Source organism: Piliocolobus tephrosceles, chromosome 6, assembly GCF_002776525.5.
Source record: "Piliocolobus tephrosceles isolate RC106 chromosome 6, ASM277652v3, whole genome shotgun sequence".
NCBI lineage: Eukaryota > Metazoa > Chordata > Mammalia > Primates > Cercopithecidae > Piliocolobus > Piliocolobus tephrosceles.
The window spans coordinates 85,690,339-85,712,423 of NC_045439.1; the positions used below are offsets into that span (position 1 = coordinate 85,690,339).

The window sequence follows — 22,085 nt, forward strand, 5'->3', positions numbered from 1 at the left end:
CAAACACTTTCTGGGTTCATGGTCCTAAACTACCCAAATCCCAGCACCACTGAAAGGGGGAAAGTCCAGTGAGTGCCTGGCATGTGCACTGCAGCCAAGTGAGCAGGGTCTAAGCTGGGCTGAGACCAGGTGTAACTAGCTAGAGGGATCGAGGCTCATCCAGCAGGCAGGGCTCAGCCCTGGGTGTCTTCACATTTGGACCAACCCAGCTGTGGTAGACAGAATTCCAAAAACAGGCCTCCAAGGTTTTACACCCTCATTCTTGGAACCCGTGAATATGATGACTGATGATCCTGGGATGATGTTTGTTACACGGCACTGTTGACTTTAAGATAGGCAGATGATTCGAGTGGCCTGACCTTGTCATACCAGCCCGTCTAAAAGCACTTCTAAAAGTTTTCTGTGGCTGCTGACAGAAGAGAAAGTCAGAGTTTTGAGGTGTGACAGGGACTGGACTTGCCTGCTGGCTTAAGATGAACGGGGTCATTGTGAGGGGGCATGTGGGCGTCCTTCAGGAGCTGAGAGCCGCCCCGGCTGACAGCCTACAAGGAGACCGGGATGTGAGTCTGCCACTGCGAGGAACTGGATTGTGGTGGCTACTTGAATGGACTTGGAAGCAGATTCCTCCCCAGAACCCCCAGAAAGGAATGCGACCCTGCCAACATCTTGATTCCAGCCACCCTGTGTCACAGGACCTACCTATAGAAGTGTCAGCTAATAAATGGGCATGATTTTAAGCTGCTAAGTTGGTTATAAAGCAATAGAAAACTGATATCCTAACTCACCCTCGCAGAACCTTGATCCCAGTGAGCCAGACTTGACTTGGGCTTGGTCAGAGGCTGACTCCCAGGTCTGGGTGGCCCTCTGCTCACAGCTCTCCTCTTCCTAATCTCAGCTTTCTCTCTGTTTTTCTGGAGTCTCAAATTACCCTTAGATGCTTCCATCCAAAGTGGTAGTCCCATTCCCCCGGAAGTCCCTGAACAAAGCCAGCAATTGTGAAGGAAGTTGGATCTCACTAACATGTGCCTGCTGGCCCTGACCCTCCCCTGGCCCACAGCCTTACCTCGGAAGAAAGCAGCTGGAAGGAGAGATCCACTGTGGGGGCCTCACCACTGATAGTTTTCAGGGTGGTGTCCTGGGGAGGAGAAGGGAGCACTCAGACCACGCTGGCCAGGGCAGCTTCCGCCTCTGCCCCACCTACTGTTCTGGAGTTCTCTGGAAGGTGTCACCTGGGGGCTGTACCCAGGAGGGTGGGAGGGAGGTGGGAGCTGGCCTCCTGCTTCTGCCCCTGCAAACCACCTCCACACCACCCCTTCTAAACCCCTCTAGAGACCTGTCTGGCACCACTCGGCTCATCTGACAGAGAGATTCTCATTTGTTGAGGTCTATTATGTCAGGATAGCCAGAAGTATTTTAGGGGAAATGGTGGCATAGAAATAGAGAACAATGGTAACAATATTATTCATTCTTGTTGAGAACTTATTCTAAGTGCTTTCCATGGGTTTTCTCATGAAATCTCACAGCAACCCTATGAAAAAAGTGCTATTGCTGTGTACTCATTTTACAGGCAAGGAAACTGAGGCATTGACACTTTAAGCAGTTTTCCCATGGTCATGTTAGCTGGTATGTGGTGGAACCAGAATATGAACCCAGACAGTCTGGTTCTAGGGCCTGAGTTCTGAACTCTCTTGTTACACACAGAAATTGTGTACTTGGCATGCTGCTCCTGTTGTACAGACGAGGACTCTCGTGGTTAAGTTATGTGCCTGAATTTCCACAGTGAGGATCGGGCCAAGACAGGATTTGAACCTGGGTCTGGCTGGCTGAAAGCCTGAGCACTTGTACTGTCTCACGGGGTCTCCCTGTACTTGTCTCCCAAGTTGCTCAGGGGCAATTTCTCTGGCTTGGTTCGTCATAGTCCCAGAGGCAAGACTGGCTTCTGGGGTTTCAGGGAGCTCCTCACTCCTAGACTGGGTGGCTTCCCTGGTGGGTGCCTTGACAGAAGCTTCTGGAGAAGCCAAATTCTCCTATGGAGGTATGGTGAGGTGGGGCAGGGTGAGGAAGGGTGGGGCCAGGTGGGCATGCCAGGGGCCCAGTTCAGGGCAGGGGGCTCACCATGATGGGGAGCCGCTCCACGTGAAGCCCATCCAAGCCTTTCCCCGTCAGCATCTTCTGGTACAAACAGCTCTTTAGCGGCAACACAGAGATGCCCAGGGGCTGGTCGAGGGTCCACGGCTGGCTGCCTTTCACTGTGGGGGAGGGATCAACTGGGGCTCCTGCCAAAGCCCCCACTTCGGCCCCATGCTTTCATACCTGACATCCGGTCCTCCTGTCTCCCACCGCCTGCTTTCCTGCCTCCTGGCCTTTCCCTGCACATACATCCTCTTCTCATCTTTAGGGCTTTGTGAATTCAAAGCTAACTCTAAACATACTCTGTGTGTCTGGGAATTTATATACATCAACCTAGTCTCTGCCCTTTGGGGGCTTCAATCCCACCGTGCAGAAGACTGTGGATCAGCTAGTTTCTGAAGCCCATCTCCCTCTCCCGTCTCTGTGAGTTCTGAGGGCTCCATCCCTACCGCATCACTGATGGGTGCAATAAAACAAAGCTTGAGGCTAAGACCTAGTATGGGACAGGCCCACATGTCCTGGCCTGTGGACAAGGAATGCAGCCAGCTCTCCTCTGCCTGCACTAGGAAGCTGCCTGGGCACCTGGGAACCATCCATCCCTGTGGGAGGCAGAGGTGGGATGGTCTGAACACCCTTTCATAATACAAATCTCCTGAGGCATGGCTGCCCTGGTGAGGCACCAGGGGTCACGTACTTGAAGGTGAGGAATAGTACTCCAGCACCAGGGCTGTGTCTTCTGAGAAGTTGGTAGCTCCATCTCGGGCTTGGAAGAGGAAGGACTGATTCCACAGGGGCTGCTCTGGGGGTCCCCCAGGCTTGGACAGCTGGAGGGAGAAGGGAGGAGCAGGTGGTGGGGGCCATAGCTTCTTACAAATCAAGGCATACTCAGATATTTGGTTGTGTGTATCTATATTTGTCACAAATGTTTCTCCCAGTTATAAAAGTAAGCTGACTGGGCGTGGTGGCTCATGCCTGTAATCCCAGCACTTTGGGAGGCCTAGGCAAGTGGATCACTTGAGGTCAGGAGTTCAAGACCAGCCTGGCCAACATGGCAAAACCCGTCTCTGCTAAAAACACAAAAATTAGCCAGGTGTGGTAGGGGACTCCTGTAATCCCAGCTACCCAGGAGGCTGAGGCAGGAGAACTGCTTGAACCCGGGGGGGTGGAGGTTGCAGTGAGCGGAGATTGTGCCACCGCACTCCAGCCTGGGTGACAGAGGGAAACTCTGTCCCTAAATAAATAAATAAATAAATAACTGCAACACACACGTAATACATACATTTAGGAAAATGCAGAAACATAGGAAGAAGAAAAACACCTCCGGTGTTCCTATGATAAACACAGTTCATAAAACTGTGCTTCTTCCTAGATTTTTTCTGTGTATACTTTATGTATAATTGCCATTCTAGCATCCAGACTTTTTCATTTACCAGTAAAACCTAAGCATATCCAAAGTCACAGAAAACTCGTTACCCATGACTTTAGTAACTTCAGGATATTCTGTCATGTCCGAGTGCCCTGATGTCTCCCTTCCCATTTTTCCCTTTAATAACACTGCATTGAACGTTCTTCTCTGCTACATATCTTCATATCACAAATTACTTCCTTAGTACAATTTAGTACCTGAAATGGAATTGCTGGGTCATAGGACGTGTGTATTTGAAGACACCTTACTCATTATTGGTAAACTGTTTTCCTAAAGTGTTGCACTCGTGTTCACACCCGTGGCTGGTGGTGTCACAGATGCTAAGTTAGACATGACCTCTGTCTTTGTCACCAGCCCCTCTCTGCCCCACACAGTTTCCCTGGCCCCTTGCAGAGGCCAAGACAGCTCTGCAGACTACAGAGCCTCCGTGTGCCCGCAGTGTGGGTCAGTGGGAACTCAGGGGACTTGATGGCACCCTAGCCAGCAGTTAGGGCACACACATGGGTATCATTTAAACAATGAAACAAGACAGTATTAACTGTAGCACTGCCCAATAAGAGAGCTATACGAAATATTCCCGTGGGTGGTGAGAAAAGCCTCCTTGAAGGAAGCAGAACCAGAGAAAGGCTCTGAAAGAAGGTCTGGCTGGGTGAAGAGAGGGATAAAGGTCTTCACGATGGGAAAACAGCACAAGCAAAAATGTGGAGTGGCACTGAGCACATCTTGTGCAGAGGACGCCTGGAATGAGGAGAGGCTCCAGGGGGAAGCCTGGCATCTGCCAAGGCCAGAAGGTGGGAGATGGGAGATGGCCATCAGCCTGTAACTCCCAGCGGGCAGCCCTGCAGGGTCCCAGCACAGCGAGGGGCTACGGGTCATTGCCACAGACCCACCGAGTGACTGCCTTGCCTCTGTTCCCCAGCCAGGGACTGTCAGCAATAGTAGCACCCGCTCCTGCTCCCCCGCAGGAATCAGTCATTGCTCGAAAAGGTCAGCACAAATGGACTGCAGCTCCAGGAGTTACTGATGCAGGATCATGAAATGTCAGCGTAGGTCCACTCCCCCACAGTGGCAGGGTGCTGATGACAGTCACACTAATGGGCCTGGTTTGTCCAGGCTCAGCCCGAGGCGCAGCTGTGTCTGCCCCGGCCCTGAGGAGATGGGTTGCAATCACTTCAGGACTAGGGTGCCCTGGACACTTGAACAGAAACTGCAGTGATGGGAGCATCCCACTTTTTACGGGAGCTTGGCCAACAGGTCTGGTGAGAGAAGTTGGTTCTGAGTTCTGTGGGGCTTGGGAGTGATCTTTCAAGATTGATCCCCAAACCATGTCCCTCCCAGAGCCACCCCATTCTCCTGGGTGCAGGAGGGTCCACCTGGCTGGGACTGTCTGCCAGGCATTGGGGCACCTGTGACTCAGTCCCCTGCTGCCCATACCTTGCTACTGTCCTGGAAGAAGGTTATTTAGTAGACGCTAGCTACCCTTTCTGGGACCTATCCATGTGTCTATTTGGAGCCTATGAAACCAGAGGTGGTGAGTGGTTGCTTGCCCAATAAGGAACAGCCCTTTCCCTGAGTAGTTTCCCAGGGCAAGTCATCTAGGAAAGATCCCTTCAGACCTAGGATTGGGGAGGGAGGGTCAGCCTCTCTTGTGTATGTGCAGGCAGAAGTGGTGGGAACTCGAAGTTAGAAGACCTGCAGTCTGATGCCAGAGCCCTGGTGAGGGTGCTGTGGCTGATGAGTGTGCAGGGTGGGGGCTGGGAGAGGCAGGCATTGCCTGCAGATGCTAATGGGAAGGGCCACAGTGGTAGTGGAATTACGGAATGTCATTAACCCTCAGCTGTGATCTTCAGAAAAGCCATTAACCCCCAGCCATGGAGGCAGACCTGCTTTCCCTTGGGGACAGAGCCTTCACTCCATGCCCTCCCAACCCCCCGCCTCATTTCCCCTGGGCCCACCCACACCCACCTCTGCCTGCTCTGCCCAGGCATAGTGGCCCCATCAGGAGGAGTAGTTGCTGGGAGCAGATGCTGGGCTGGGGTATCTAGAGAGATAGGACCCCTTGGCTCTGGGCCTGGGTCTGCCTCAACCTTGCCATGTGACCTTCAAGTCCCTTCTGCTCTTTGGGACCTACTTTTCCCCTTATCCAATGGGGATATGCCTCAAACTCCTCACTTTGAAAGCCTGTTGTGAGGTTAAAGGAGACAATGGATGTTTTGCTATTAAGATGAAAGCTCGACTCCACTTAACTCAGCAAATGTTGACTCTGGAGGGCTTCTCCATGCCAGATACCTGTGGGGTGCTGCTAGAGCCAGACTCTGCCCCCGGCCCTGTAGCTCACTGTCTTCCAAGAGGATAGGGGACAGACAGACAGACAGGCAGACAGACAGACAGACACATGCAAACATGTGGAGTCCTAAGCAAGCTGTGGTTGTGGGAGCTGGGGTGTGCGAGGAGAAAGCCATGACTTCTGACCCCATTCCTCAGGGAGGACCTGAAGGACAAGGGTGGTAGGTAAGGAGAGGAAGGCCATTCCAGGCTGAGAGTGCAATAGAGGTGGAGGCTGGAGGTGGGAGGGGGTAGCATGGGTGTGGAGAACAGCAAGCCGTCCAGTGGGGCTGCAGAACGTCTGTATGAGCTGGAGCCATAAGCTAGGAGGCTGGAGGGCACAGGGCCTGTGGACCTGGCTGAGAGTGGGGTTTTGCCTTGTCGTGATAGTGACGAGGGGCCCAGGGGAGGGGCTAGGCAGGGGACACCCTGGCTGCTCCTCAGAGAATGGATGGCAGGGACCTGAGGGGAGGCCAGCACTAGGGCAGGGTCTATGGGGATGGAAGGGGCCCCAGGAGACAGGCCAACTGTGGGGCTGAGAGAGGAGGAGTTGGTGGTGGGCACACATGGCTTCCCGGAACTCCACTCTAGCTCTGTAGGAGACCAGAACAACAGGAGCAGCTTTTTGGGCAATGGGCCCCTTCCAGGGTGCTGGGGCAGGAGTAACTTACACCGCCCACCCTATGTTGGTTCCAGCAGGCTAGACCAGGTGAAGTCCGACCTGCCATCTACCCCTTAACTCACCATTTCAGGCTTTGCCATCACCAGGCTCCACTGAGGGCCACCTAGCCCACCACCATGCCCCTCCCTGCCTCATCCCCAGGAGATGACCCTTGGGTCCGGGTGGCCCCGCCTCCATAACCTTACACATTAATACCAGCAAGGCAGAGCCACACCCCTCCTCAGTGATTGGCTCAAGGAAGTTCATGTAACCCAATCCCAGCCAATGAGACAGGAAGGAGGTCTGCTGAGGGATGGCTGGGTGAGGTTGGTTTCCAGTTGCTCCTTAAAACCACCTACCAGAAGACGGGCTGTGGCTGGGCGCGATGCCTCAGGCCTGTAATCCCAGCACTTTGGGAGGCCAAGGCGGGAGGACTCCAGAGGTCCGGAGTTCAAGATCAGCCTGGCTAACATGGTGAAACCCTATCTCTACTAAATATACAAAATTAGCTGGGCGAGGTGGCACTTGCCTGTAATCTCAGCTACTCAGGAGACTGAAGCAGGAGAATTGCTTGAACCCGGGAGGCAGAGGTTGCAGTGTGAGCCAGAATCACGCCACTGCACCCCCGCCGGGGGGAAGAGAACTGGGCCCCAAAAAAAAAAAAAAAAGGCTGCCTCTTTTCTGCTGGTCTTTCATTCTATTTGGGTGAGGTGCCCCCATGAGCACAGGGGGCACAGCTGAAGATGGTAATTCGGGGTGTTGGAAAGATCCTGAGACCTCGAGGACGCTTCTGACCCTGAGCATCCACCAATTCTGGCAGCATTCTATGTCGTGAGTTGATGTGGTGTGTGACAATATATATCCTTAGTATTTAAGCCGATCCAAGTTGGGATTTCTGTTACTTGGAGCCAGATGTGAAAAGGGCAGTGGTGAGGCTGGCCTCAGAGGGGACACTGGCGCTAGGGGAGGTACAGCTCTGTGAAGAGTGGAACCCATTTAACTTGGACCTTGGGCCTGGACACTTTGCAACGATTATCCTTTGAGTTCTCCTTTCAGATTGGAATCAGTGAGTCTGGAGAAAGGAGCAGCTTACCAAAGGTCATGCAACCAGTAAGTCACAGAGCTGGGGTCAAACCCAGGTCAGACAGTGCTTTTGCATGGTGCAATTGGTGGAGAAATCATAGCCCCCCAATATGTCAGAGAGGGCAGGCCCTAGAAATTACCAAGTCCAATCTCATCCCCTCAACTGTAGAGATGAGGCGACTGAAGCTCAAAGGGGACAGAGCAGGGGTCTGTGTGAGGTCTTAGCGCAGGCTGCTGGCTAGTGCCCCTCCAGATAGGACTCTGCCCAGGCAATCCCCACCCCTCCTTACCACAGCAGCCTGCCCCTGTTCTGTCACTGCTGCACCTGGGCACCTCTGTGCCGGCTGCCAGCAAATTCCCAACTTGGCCCAGCTGCCACGGGGTTGGGTGATGTTCAACAGGTATCCTGCCATTGCTGGACCAGGTCCCACACATGCAAAAGGCATTGGGAGCAAGTCTGTGTAGTGAGTGGTGCCTCTCCCACCCAGATTAGTTAGGCAGCAAAGGCAGCCAGAGAGAGCCTGGGGGTGGGAGGGGGTGCACTCATTAAAGCAGGCAGCTCCTGGGGCCCCTTGGGACAGCCTGCTGATTGGTTCTTAATTTTCTGGGCAAATGCAGGGCCATGTGTGAGGTAACTCTGGGGAAATCAGGCAAAGGATTGGTTTGGGTTTGAAGCCTCTGTCCCCAGGGTCCCCCTTTGTCCCACTCCTCCCCACCACCATCACTCTACCCCATGTCTGAGCCTTCTTTAAATGTCTTTGCCTTTAAATGAAGCCTGGGCTCCAAAGGGGTGTCTTGTTCTATTTTTGCTATGCCAGACATGAGCATTGGTGGGCAGACAATAGGAGGGACCTCCAAAAATCCCTCTGTCCTCCAAGGCCCCTAGGAATGTTGGGACCATCGTGTAGGGCAAGCTGGCAGTGAAGTGCAGATGATGAGAGAAGACCAATCTGGCTATTTCCCTGAACTCAGCCATGGTCTGTGCATGCCCCTGCCCCCAGTCTTATGCTCAAACACACGGCCCTCCTGTCCGCCCTGACATAAGTCACAGCCTGCGTGTCCCCACCTCACACTTGTGCTATTGCTGTGCCCAATTGCCCTGCCCTGTATCAACCCTTCCTCTGTTAAAAATTCAAGACTGCCGGCCGGGTGTGGTGGCTCACACCTGTAATCCCAGCACTTTGGGAGGCCGATGTGGGTGGGTCACAAGGTCAGGAGTTCAAGACCAGCCTGGCCAACATGGTGAACCTTCATTTCTTCTAAAAATACAAAAATTAGCTGGGGATGGTGGCGGGTGCCTGTAATTCCAGCTACTCGGGAGGCTGAGGCAGGAGAATCACTTAAACCTGGGAGGCGGAGGTTGCAGTGAGCCAAGATCACGCCACTGCAGCCTGGGTAGCAAGAGCAAGACTCTGTCTAAAAAAAAAAAAAAAAGAAAAGAAAAACCAAGACTGCCTTCCCTAATCCAGGCTTTACATCCCTCTCCTCCGATTAAATTTTTTTTTTCTTTTTTTCTTTTTGCTGGGTGCAGTGGCTCATGCCTGTAATCCCAGCCTTTTGGGAGGCCAAAGTGGGTGAATCACCTGAGGTCAGGAGTTCGAGACCAGCCTGGCCAACATGGTGAAACCCCGTTTCTACTAAAAAGATAAAAATTAGCCAGGTATGGTGGCACGTGCCTATAAGCCCAGCTACTCAAGAGACTGAGACAGGAGAATTGCTTCAACTCGGGAGGCAAAGGTTGCAGTGAGCCGAGATTGTGCCACTGCACTCCAGTCTGGGAGATGAGAGCAAAGCTCTGTCTCAAAAAATTTTTTTATTTTATTGTGGTAAAATATACATAGCATGACATTCACCATTATAGCCATTTTTAAGTGTACAGTTCAGTGATGTTAAGTGCATTCACATTGTTGTGTAACCATCACTACTATCTATTTCCAGGACTTTTCATCACTCAAAACAGAAACTATGTACTCATGACCTGTAACTCCCCATTCTTCCCCTTCCCAGCCCCTGTAGCCATTGTTCTACATTCTGACTCTCAATTTTCCTATTCTAGGTATCCCATATAAGTGGAATCATACATTTGCCCTTTTGTATCTTCTCTCCTCTGATGTGATAGCCCTGACAAGCCCTCCCAGTTTGTTATTAGATGATACATTATCTTGTGTTGATGTTCAACCTTTTCACCCATGTGACTCTCATCTTCACCAGACCAAGAGTTCCTCGAGGGCAGTTTCTCTGCCGCACAAGCGAGTGCAGCCCTGCGTATGCCGCGGAATTCAGTCAACTCTTACTCAATAGTCAAGGGAACTGCTGACTGACTCACTGAGTGAGTGAACAGTGAACGTGTGGGGGAGTTACAGGAAGCCGGAACCACTGGGGAGGAGACATACCTGAGGGCATCCGTTCTGGCTGATGCAAAGCTCGTCAAAGTTCATCACAGATGGGATAGGGAAGGAGAGTGGGGTGATGGGCAGCCCCACAGAGGCCAGGTCCCTGTTGGCCTGGCTGACCCTGGGGAGGCAGGGAGACAGGGTCAATGCTCTGGGCTCTGCACCTGAGCCTGGCAGCCCAGGGCCCCTACTTTGATTCTGGGTTGATGCGAGAGAAAGGAGTTGCCCTGTCCTGTATCAACCCTTCCTCTGTTAAAAATTCAAGACTGCCGGCCGGGTGTGGTGGCTCACACCTGTAATCCCAGCACTTTGGGAGGCCGAGTTCGGGCCTGGACCTCATAACAAGTGGGGACCACTGGGCTGGGCGTGCAAGAGTCATCTTCCTTCCTCCAACAAGCAGGGTGGCTTCATAGGTCGTAAAAACTCAACAGGAGATACAGAGAAGTAGGGGAGTCCTCTTGGGCCATCAGAGCCAGTTGGAAGTGACCAAGACAGACCCTGACTCCCAGGAGTCGGTGCTGTGGCAGAGAGCACATGCTCACAGGGGAACTCTCCCACTGTGTGGCCAAGTATGAATGTCCTCCTGAGGACTGTGACTCCAACAGACTCAAAAGGAGGTCTAGAGGAGGAGGGGACGAGTTGTGGCTGGGGCCAGGGAGACCTCCAGGATGAGTAGGGAGGGGACTCCGGCAGGACTAAAGGCTGTGAAGTTCCAAGATGGCCTTTGGGGCCAACCACTGGCTGGAGCGTGTGGCCCTGAGCTAGAGCGGGAGGGGGAGTGTGGAAGTGGTGGGTGTGAGGCAGGGAGGCAGGTTGGAGGGGCTGAGGAACCCTGGGCAGGGAATGAGGACCCCTCTTGTTGTCATCCCCACACTCTCTAGCTGTTAGGCCTGGTATCGGCACCCATCCCCACCACCTGCCCTCCAGCCTGCTCTCAGGAGAGGAATGAGCTGCCCCCTTCCAGGGACCTGGGCTCTCCCTAGGGAATGAAAGGCATGGTCTGCTGCAGGAAGCTTACTGGGACCTCAGACCCAGTGGAGAGGTTTGAAGGGCCTTAGGGGCGGAGGGGTTTCCGGAGGTCCCATGGCAGCAATGACAGCCTCGCCCCCTCCTCTGCCCTCTGCCCTCCCCTCCTCGCCCATGCCCACCTGGGCCCCACTCACTTAAATTCCTTGTAGTTGGGAACCACCCGGGCAATCACCACCATGGGGTTGGGGTTGTTGGCCAGGGGCTCGTTGACTCCCCGGAGAAAGATCTGGAGAGGAGAGGAGGCAGGTGAACCCCATGTGGCCTTGGAACCTTCCAGAGATAGCCAGCCAGACTGCCCACCCTCTTTATCCCCATCCATGAGCTCATGGCTGCCTCCACACTTGACACCTGCTTCTCCCTGTTCCCTGCCTTACTCGGTTCTTGCTTTGCACCAGGCTACCCTCCCTCAGGAAGCCTTCTCTGCCTAGCTGAGGCAACTGCCCCCGCTTTCTGTCCTGGGATTTACCAATGGATCTCTTACACTAGTTCCTTTGGGGAGAAAGGGTGCCATGAGTGTTGGGGCCTGGGAAGGGAGGTTGTGTTCTAACCTCGGCCCCTCCACTGGCTCCTGGGGAGGGGTAGGGCTAGGGGTAGGGCTAGGTGTTCCAGCTCCTTGGTTTCTGTCAGTCAAATGAGGCTTGTCTCAGGGATGAGAGGGGTCTCTGATCAGATCGTTTGTGAGAGAGCACTCTATAAACAAAAGACAGGAAGCCCAGGTCTGGTTTCTCCAGCCATACTGAACTTCCTGAGATCAGTGGCCACAGCCAGGCTCCCTGACCTCCCTGGCGCCCATAACCCTGGTGCCTGCTCCCCTCTGCCTTGCTGGTTTCCCCAGGAAGTGCTGGTTTGGAACAGGATCACAGCATCCGCATCTCTGGGCTATTCTTTCTTAATCAGATCCCAGTTGTCACTCCCCTGACCACCCTCAGTTGTTCCCTTCTCAGTCCTCTGTCACCCCCTAAGGGCTTCCCTGCCTCCCAGTTCTGACTGCCCTCTCCTCTCCTCTCCCCCGGGCTTCTATTGGCGCAGCTTTCAGAGGGCAGAGCGGGGTCGCAGCAGGAGGCTACAAAGCAGGAGTGGAAAGCGTCATCTTGCTCCAACCCTCACTGACCTCCTGCGCAGCCTGGGCTTGGGGACACTGGAAGGCAGACAGAGGAGACAGGGAGTCTGTCCCCATGTGCCTGTGCTGCCAGCCCAAGAGCCCCTGATCTCCCGGACCTTGACCCTCACCCTGTATCTACCAGTGGCTCCCACTCTCCCTCAGCCCTCACCCACCTCCCACTCGGCTCTCATTCCTCCTGTTCCTCCGATTCCTCTGCCACCTCACTGGCCTCTCCATTTCTGTTCCTTTCCCTAATCCGTTCTCTTTCCCAGGCAATTTGACACATGATGGCAAACATGCTTTTGTTAGAAATGAACTGGGTCACGTTATTTTCCTGCCTGACACCCCACATGCGCCTCTGCCGCGTCTCCCGACAGGCCCCCAGTCCCTGTCTTCTTGCTCCAGATTCTTTTACTCCTGCCACACGCCCCTCTTATTTCTGCCACAGGGTCTTCGCACATGCTGATCCCTCTGTCCAGACCCCCTGCAGCTCCCACCAACTCATCATGGCTGACTCCTTCTCATCCTGTAGCTTAAACATCACCACCTCTGAGAAACGTCCCGTGACCATTTTTAATAAAGTAGCCCACCCTGTCCTCCCCATCTCAGTTGCTGGATTCCCTTTGCCATAGCACTCATCATAGCCTATGTTTATTCTCATTTATTTCTTGTTTCTTTTCTGCCTATTTGGCTAGATCCCAAGCTCCACATGAGCAGGGATCATGTCTGTCTCATTCACGGTTGTCATCCTAGGTTTTAACAAAAGTTCCTGGCATAGAAAAGAGCTCAATATCTGCTTGTGGATAAATGAGGATCATATGGGCTGGGCACGATGGCTCATGCCTGTAATCTCAGCACTTTGGGAGGGCGAGGTGGGTAGATCACAAGGTCAGGAGTTCAAGACCAGCCTGGCCAATATGGTGAAACCCCCATCTCTACTAAAAATACAAAAATATTAGCTGGGCCTGGTGGCACATGCCTGTAATCCTAGCTACTCAGGAGGCTGAGGCAGGAGAATTGCTTGAACCTAGGAGGTGGAGGTTGCCATAAGCTGAGGTCGTGCCACTGCACTCTAGCCTGGGTGACAGAGCAAGACTCCATCTCAAAAAAAAAAAGAAAGTGAGGATCATATGAATGAAGGGAAAAGAGGGGAACAATGGAGGAAAAGGTTTACCCTTCCTGTGTTTATGAGCATGAAAGAAGGAGAGACAGAGAAACAGAAAGACCCAAGAGGAAGAAGGGGAGAAGGCAGGCAGTGGTCTGGGTGAGGGTCTTGGGGGATGTGTGGGATCCTAGTTCCGTGGTGCTGATGGGAGAGAAGCAGGAAGAGGAAGGGGCTCTGGTCACAGCTGATGGACTCTGCCCCAGGCATAGCTTGAGATGGGAAGAGGTCCTCACTGGTCTATTCCAGCCCAGTCATTCACTCCAGCTGGGTCACATTGGTGAGTTCCTGCCGATGGGCCTGTTTCTCCACTTGTGCATGGAAGGATTGAACCATAATCTCCCCTGAGTTTCTAGCTCTGACCTTCAATGGGAGGAGAGGGCCCAGGAGTGGGGCTTGTTCTGGATCATTCTCCCTTTTCTTCCTCCACACCCTCCTCTCAGGCTCCTCTTTCAATATCCATCTCAGCTGATTGCCCGACCTCTAACCCCACACAGGTGTGAGCTGATGGGCACGTACAATAGTCCTTAGGGCCTTGCAGCTCTCACTGAGGGCTCTGGAGACTGAATTCCTTCAGCACATTCAAAGGATTGAATCTCTGATGGTACATTTCACACTTTGGAGGGGTCTGGGGTCTGGGGCTGAGGGATTTCACTGGAGGCTGGCAGGCCCTATTGCTCACAGGCTCCCCAGCAGGTGTAAGGCTGAAAAGGGGGTGGTGGCAGCTAATTTGCATCTGTTCTGTGTGGACTCTGATCAGGTGTGAATGAGACAGCTGCCCAAGTACACCTGCTCATGACAGCCTGGGAAGTAGCAGAAGTTCCTGCTCCTGCCATGCGCTCACCATCAGGAGCAGGCAGATGCTCTGTGGCCATACCTGTCGCACAGATGGAGAGGGCATGGAGAATGGGCAAGGTGCTGTGGGCCAGGGAAAGCCCCCACTCTACTGCTCTACCAGGCAAGTCAGAGGGCTGGGTGGGGTGGGGCAGCCCTAAAGTTCTGCCTGGGTCTTGGGGATGTGGCCCCCTCCCTGTGGGGTGTGGCCTGGGGACCACAAGGCCAGGGTGTTGCCCCTCTTCCTTGTTCTGCGTGTGTGTGGTTTGCTGGCTGTCCTCAGGAAAGGGTGTGATAGAAGGTGTCAGGGAGCAGAAGGCGCCTGTAGGTCTGACATGCTGGCATCGGAGGGGTGGCTGTGGGGGAGTAGAAATGTGGGTTAGGAGTTTCGGCTCCCATACCATACTCCCCTTGGGTCTCAGTGTCCCAGGCTGTGAAAGAGGGCAAAAGAATGCTTCCTCCCCTTCCAGGCTCACAGTGCTGGCGGGAAGTAGTGGGGGTGGGAAGGATAAGAACAGATCAGCCAAGTTTGGGTAGGTGGAAACTCAGAGCTTCGGTCCTATGGCTCTCACCCTGATCATACTCAGGCTATAGCTGAATTTGAATCTGTCACCCACGGGCAGTTTGAAAGCTGGGGGAATGGGAGAGGGGCCAGGTCCCTGGATCATGTCTGCTTTGAGCATCAAGAGTTCCTCCCAAAGCTGCTAATTAGCCTAGTGGGTGGATGGTGATGGGTCAAGGGTTGGTGGCCAGACCTAAGGTGGGCCCAGCCCTGTCCTGTCTAATGGAAGAGGCTCTGTAAACAGTTGCTGGATGAATAAATGAATGAATGAACTGAATACCCAATCAGTAGACCAGTCAAACCTCTTTAGACACGGTGCTGAAGGAAAGCTCAAGGAGGACCTAAACTTTTGCTTGGGGGTCTGAGGCACTATCCCAGGAGGGGAAGAATAGAATAGGAAACAGCTGGGCTATGGGCTAAGGGGGAGCACAGGGCTTCTCCCCTGCCCCTAGCATAAGATTTGGGGAGACATAAGGCTCTGGGATGCTGTGGTCCCCACTGCAGCACAGAGATGGTACACGAGGTGCAGTGGTTTGGCTGAGCCCCTGCCCCTCACCTCCAGGGCAGAGAGGGAAGGAGAAGAGGCTTGAGCATCTTCATCCTTGTCATCCCTGCCAAAGGCTTGTCTTCACAAACTCCTTTTGCTATTTTGGAAAGGCCTGGTTACTTTTTCCATTCTTGATATCTCTGCTCCATACCCTCAGGCCAGCCAGCGGGGGCCAAGGGCAAGGCGTGGGGCCTGCTCAAAGTTTGGCCCCTTCCCACTCCACCCACCACCCCAGAGGGCCCCAGCTCTGGTACCTCCAGAGCTGTGTGGTTGCAGCCGATGTAGTGGGGGATGCAGCTGCTCTTCCGAACAACTGTGGCGTACAACTGGGTCTTGGCAGTGGCTTCATCAGCTTTCCCAGACTGGGTGGCCTGGAGACAGGGTGGGGGCAGAAGAAACAGAGGAAGGAGAGTGTCTAAGGGGCAGATCCTGGCCATAAATCCAGCCCTCTGCAGACAATCACTTGGCATTGCTCCACTGGGGCTCCGAGCTGATAATTAAAGCTCATGGTCCCTGTGAGCCCTTCCAAGGAGATCAATATAATAAATCTTCCCTTTTCCATTTGAATATTTCATCACCCTCACAAGGACCACTGCCTGTCTGCTCTCCAGTAAAGATGTGATAACAAGGCCTGGGTTGTAAGTGAACAGACAGCCAGGGGGCCTGGGTGATGCCCCCAGAATTACAGCTCAAGTGCTGAGTCTCCCAGGGTGAGTGGTGCGTCTCTTTTACTTCCCTACCTGGCCCATCCTGAAGCCCTGGGATTGGGGCTCATCACAGGGCCTAAGGGAAGGTAAAGCCCCCTGGTGCCATGATTGAAGAATTGCTTAGAAAAAAGGTCAGTGCTGGCCCAGACGAGGGATTGGGGGAGGGAAACTGACCAAACTGAGCACCTACTGTGTTCCAGGAACCTTGCCTACTATTGCATGGGATCCTCAAAATGACTGTGCCAGCTTTGCCGATGAGGATGGAGGCCTGGGGGTTAAGTGGATTCCCATGGGTATCCAGCTAGGAGGCAGCAAACCTGGGCTAGGACCCCCGACAATCTGGCTTCACATTGTTCTTTACTCTCAACTACTATCAGGGTCTGGAGTGCACAGTGGGGAGGGAAATGTGATGCCTCTGTTCATCTCTGGCTCACTGCCTGGCACATAGTAGGTGCTTCATAAGTCCTTGAGCAATGAGAGTCAGTTGTACCCCTTACCCCTTAGCACTAGGAGGGAGGACAGGCAGGGGTCTGGCCTTGGAGGCCCAACCTTGGAGTGACGAGCCTCAGGCCCCTCAGTTCATGGCTTGGACCCAGTTGCTAACTCCAGGGGTGCATTCCAGTGAATGCTTTATCCCATGTGACCCCCAACTCTCCTGGGCCTTCTGACCAAGGCAGCATGTGGAGTCAGCTCAGAAGGAACTGGCTTGGGAGACAGCATGACCTGGGCTCATCCTCAACTCTGCCACTCACTTGCTCTGTGACTCAGGAAGAGGAGATTTTTCTCCCTGGGTCCCAGTTCCATGTCTGCAAAATGTAATTTACCTTGAGGATTAGAGAGGGAGTGTGAAGTGTCTAGCACAGGGCCTCGAAGCAGCAGGTACTCTGTAAATATTGTGTTTCTTTGATTTTTAGATCCGCTCTTTTAACATTTATGTAATCAAAATCTATCTTTAATTGGTATATTCATTTAATGTGGCAATTGTCCTATAATCAGCTGTTTTACAGCTGAATTCCAAATTCTTGTAGACATCATTCCTGTGTATGTACCAGGAGCTGTGTTTCCTGAGCCCCACGTGGTCCTAGATGTGTCATGCTGTGGGTGGGTGTGGAATGTTCAGAGCTTCTCCGAGGGAATGACTGGGGACATTCAAGGTGGTTCCCACCTGCTCTCCCCACACTTTCCCAGGCCTCTGACTCACCTTCACCAGCTCAAAGTGGTAGGGGTGGAGGACACGCAAGTACTTGATGGGGATTTTGTAGGACAACAACTCCTGTTTCTTTCTGTTGTCCACCACCTTGAGGATCACATCTGGAAAGATAAAAAATGAACACAGGTTCATTTTTAAATGGATCCCTTTCTCTCCCAGTAAGGAGAGACAGTGAGAGGTGAGAGACATTGCTGAGATTAGGAAGCAGGGGCCACACTGAGGAATCAACATGCATGCACGTGTGTGGATCACCCCTGTGCACACAAACCCATAAGCATAGTCTGAGCCTCTGCACAGGGCAAAGCTCCATGCCGGTTGCTGTTAGGTCTCCAACATGCAATTTTCTCCCGTGGTCTAGAAACTCCCAGGCCAGATATAGACACACACAGAACTGAGTCCAGTCCCCTGTGGCAACAGACACATGTGTGCACACACTGAGATACACAGGCAAGCAGGCATAGCACCTATTTCCAGGAATAAGATTCCTTCCCTTGGTCACAAACACTTGTGCCAGCTCTTGAGGCAGGATGGGGAGAGATTATCTCATACATGTTGCAGGTGGGGAAACTGAATTTCAGTAAGAAAAAGTGATTTGCTCAAGAGATCCTTTAATACAGCTATCAATAAAAGCCTACTACAAGTAAGGGAAAACTAAATACTAAGAATAATGCACCACTTAGTAAACACCCTCCAAATAGACTATATTTTCTCATAAAATAGCATGAATGTTGGTAGAAACTTTTTTTTTTTTTTTGAGACGGAGTCTCGCTCTGTGGCCCGGGCTGGAGTGCAGTGGCCAGATCTCAGCTCACTGAAAACTCCGCCTCCTGGGTTCACGCCATTCTCCTGCCTCAGCCTCCTGAGTAGGTGGGACTACAGGCGCCCGCCACCTCGCCCGGCTAGTTTTTTGTATTTTTTAGTAGAGACGGGGTTTCACCATGTTAGCCAGGATGGTCTCGATCTCCTGACCTCGTGATCCGCCCGCCTCGGACTCCCAAAGTGCTGGGATTACAGGCTTAAGCCACCGCGCCCGGCCTGAAACTTTTTTTTTTGATATAGAGTCTCACTTTGTCACCCAGGCTGGAGTGTGGTGGCATGATCTCAGCTCACTGCAACCTCTGCCTTCCAGGGTCAAGCGATTCTCCTGCCTCAGCCTCCCAAGTATCTGGGATTACAGGCGCCCACCACCACGCCCAGCCAATTTTTGTATTTTTAGTAGAGACAAAGTTTTGCCATGTTGGCCAGGCTGGCCTTGAACTCCTGACTTCAAGTGATCCACCCACCTCAGCCTCCCAAAGTGTTGGGATTACAGGCATGAGCCACCGCTCCTGGCTGGTATGAACTTTAAGAAGAACACCAATGTCCTATAAATAATCATGATAGTCCTGTTTAGTGAGCAGGAGTGTCATGATTATTTAGTGAGCATCTACTATGTGCCAGGCATGGGGATGGGCATGTCTCAGCCGTGATTCCAACAAATTCTCACCACAACCCCTGAGGTAGGTATCATCATCTCTGTTCTTAAAGTATGAACAGTGGCGCTCAGAGGGTTATATAACTAGATCAACATCACACGTCTAAAAAGTAGATGATGGGAAGGGTTGAATCTGGTGACACTTGAGGCATCTTTCTATTCTGGAAATATATGATTTGAGGAGGAAGAAGAGATGGGGAGGGAGAAAAGGAGGAGAAGGATAGAGGAGGGATGCAGAAGGAATGAGAGAGATGGGGTAAGAAAGGATACAAAGGATACAAAACAGAGAAGAACAGGAAAGGGAGGATGGGGCGGAGGGGTGTGCCTGAGACACTTGGGGAGCCCCTTGCCCTCTGCGTCTCTTGAGACAAGGGATTTCAGCACCAGGGACAGCAGCTGGCCCTTGGGGGCTCAGCAGGTTCAGTGGGCTCAGTGGCTGGGTCATTTGGAGCTGGATGGGTCATTTGGATGTGGGGGTGGAAAAGGAAGCTGAGAGCTTTACTAAGTATTCTTCTTTCTCTGTCTTCCCCACAGTGACCCTGAACACTTGCCAAGATATCTCAAGAGCTTGTCACATAGGATACACGCTCAAAGGAAAGAAGGGGGAAAAGGCACTGAAGGTGTTGAGGTTGGCTTGAAGAAGGGAGATTGAGGCAAGGGATATGAAGTCAGCAGACCTGGGTTCTAGTGCCAGGACACTAACTTGCTCTGTGACTGTTAGCAAGTAATTTAACCTCTCTGAGCTTCATGTTTCTGCTCTTTAAAATGTTAACACTTTAAAAAATAAATAAATAAATAAAATAAAATGTTAACACTTTAATAAGAAGCCTTGTCTCTCCCCTTGGGTTGCTGTAGGGAGAAGAGTGTGTTTTCAAGCTGTAACATTCTGTGCAAATGCTCCTTGTGGCTGTCACTATTTTCCTCCTCTTTAAGCATCTGCAGCTCTCCATACACAAAGCCTGCTGTAGGCAGACCTGAGGAAACTCTGCTGGGGGATTCCAGTGCTCCCAGCCAAAGCACCACCAGGAGCTGTGCAGGCTGAAGCCCCTTATGCCAACTCGCCATGGACCCAGAATCCAGTTGGGATTTGCCAAGGTTGAAGGAGAGGTGAGTGCCATGCATTTTCTCCACCCGCTATTCCTGGAGCTCTGTGTGGGCAGCCAGCAGATGAGCTGGAATTGGGGGTAATGGACAGCCACTCCTCCCTGCTCCTGTCTCCATGCTACAAACATGCTTCATCAGTTTCCTCTCTGGGCATTGTGCCCTTCCGGCCTCCCACCACTCCCTTTGTGTGGCCAACAAGCTATTTCTGCCACCCGCCTGCTTTGGCCCTGACACAGGGTCTGAAACTCCCCTTTGCTTTTCATTAACACATCCTTGAGCTATCTCCCACCCTTCCCCCGCCTCTTGGCCTGGCCCCCATCTCCCCCACCCCCAACGCAGACATCACCACAGCAACCGGTTCCAACAAGCATCCAGCTACTTCAGTCTGCAATGAGGTGCCTGCCAATATTCCCTGCCTGCCCGTGAGGCCTCCCCACTCTCTTGTCCCTCCTGCAGTTAGTCCTGCCCCTCTCTCTGCTGCACAGATGGGCCCTGGGGTCACTGACCCATTCCATTTTTCCCTCTGTTACCCCAAGTATGTAGAGCCCAGGGCAGGATCCCAGCTCATGTTCACTCATCACAACCTCTGACTTCCCACTAGCCACATAAATACATGCATGCATACACACACAGTCACACACACAAACTACACATACACATGCACTGCAAGGCACACACCACCATCCAGATCCATCCAGACACACATACACCACACCGTTGCAGCTAGACACACACAAGCACACACACACATAAGACACACAGACATGCATGCCTACAAGTACAGACACAGCACACACCACATTCACACATGCGCATGAACCAGCATGCAAGCATTCACAAAGACATGCACACACAGGCACGCATGTGCCTCTGCATGAAATCCTAGGTCAATTTTTCCTCCTCTTTTGCATCTTCTTAAAGCGTCCCAATAGCTCCACCTATCCCTTTACAGGCAGAAAAGAAAAATTATCTGGCTTGACCTAGAGTTAGCTCCTTCCCTTTTTACGAAGGCTCCGCTTCCTGTTTCCTTTCTCCCCTCCCATAGTCTCCAGCTGGCTTTCTGCTCTGTGTGAGGAGGACAAGTTCTGTCTAGGTCTCTGGCAAGGTTTCAAGGGGGAGAGGCAAAGCCTGTCCTCTCAGGGAGAGACCACCTACAAGAAGCAAGTCTGAGGTCCTGACTAGATAAGATCAGAGACATGGCCAGGCACCTCCGGTGTATGCTGGCAGTGCCCGATGCGATGCCCCACCATCCGGGCATCAGCCAATCAGTATTCCCATGTGTCCAGCCTGACATTTCCATTCAGCCCCAGGAGAATGGAAATCCAACAGACCCACAGTGTGAAAGTAAATACAAGGGCGCATATGCATGTGTGTACGTGGGCACCTGGTGACTCAGGCTGACACCTGGGGAGGACTAGGCAGAAAGAGGGATCCATTCTAGGGACATTTCAAAGATTTTTAAAAAAATCGAATGGAAGCAGCAAGAACCCTGGAGCTGCAGTAAGAACATGCAATTCCGAGTCCTTGGACCTCGGTCTTGAGCTTAAGCCAGTTAAATTCCCTGAACCTCGATGTTCTCTTAAGCAATGGGAGCAGCATTGCACCTCCCGGGAGGTGGTGACTCCAATGAGCGATGTGTGGGGACGTGCTGGGAAGCTGTAATGTCCTGTTTCAGTGAGAGACGGCGGTAATAACAGCCATGAAAATAATAACAACAGTCATAAAAAAGATAAGCTTGCATTGTCTGGAAAATTCATTTATGTGGAACAACTCATTTTTCGAGCAGGATGGGGAGATGAGGCGTGACAGTATTATGATTTTTTTCTGAGTGCTTTTAACTGAGCCCAAGGAGGTGTTCAGGTGGCTACCAGCTGCGGTGAGAGGGAGCCTGCTTCTGCCCTAAGTCCTTGGCTGTGTTCACACCCTGCCTGCACATGCCGGCCCAGCCCCCACCTTACCTTCTTGCCCTGCATCCTCAGCTTGGATCTCCACGTTCACCGTGTCCCCCCAGATAGGGGCTCTGGTGGGCTCTGAGGTCACAGATGTGACTGCCTTGGAGCTCTGGTTGTTCTTTTCCTCAGATGTGCTTTTCCTGGGGAGAGCAGGGACAGGGTGAGTCAGAGGGAGGGGTCCTGTCTGCTGCTTGTCCTCCTCCCAGGCTCCATTGTCCATAAATCTGAGTGAAAGGTGGACAGCATGTGGAGGGCTCTGTCCCATGCATAGACACTTGTGTCATCACAGGCCTCTCCCCGGGCTCCTCTGCCAGCCCGGGTGACCACACTCTCTCGCTGGCCACTACTGAGGCCTTCACTTAGTCACAGGCCTCTCACTTTGAG

At 52.6% G+C, this 22,085-nt stretch overlaps 1 protein-coding gene across 1 annotated transcript in view; it reads right to left on the minus strand.

Annotated features, from left to right (window-relative positions):
• CCDC33 (coiled-coil domain containing 33) overlaps nucleotides 1-22,085 on the minus strand; it is a 100,833-nt gene that overhangs the window by 53,178 nt on the left and 25,570 nt on the right. Inside the window, exons 3-10 of the mRNA XM_023196649.2 lie at nucleotides 21,708-21,841; nucleotides 17,163-17,272; nucleotides 15,509-15,625; nucleotides 11,182-11,273; nucleotides 10,019-10,139; nucleotides 2,825-2,954; nucleotides 2,116-2,249; nucleotides 1,064-1,135 (exon numbers count right to left, since the gene is read on the minus strand). Coding sequence (XP_023052417.1) covers nucleotides 1,064-1,135; nucleotides 2,116-2,249; nucleotides 2,825-2,954; nucleotides 10,019-10,139; nucleotides 11,182-11,273; nucleotides 15,509-15,625; nucleotides 17,163-17,272; nucleotides 21,708-21,841 — 910 coding nt within the window. The remainder of the gene's footprint in view (nucleotides 1-1,063; nucleotides 1,136-2,115; nucleotides 2,250-2,824; nucleotides 2,955-10,018; nucleotides 10,140-11,181; nucleotides 11,274-15,508; nucleotides 15,626-17,162; nucleotides 17,273-21,707; nucleotides 21,842-22,085) is intronic.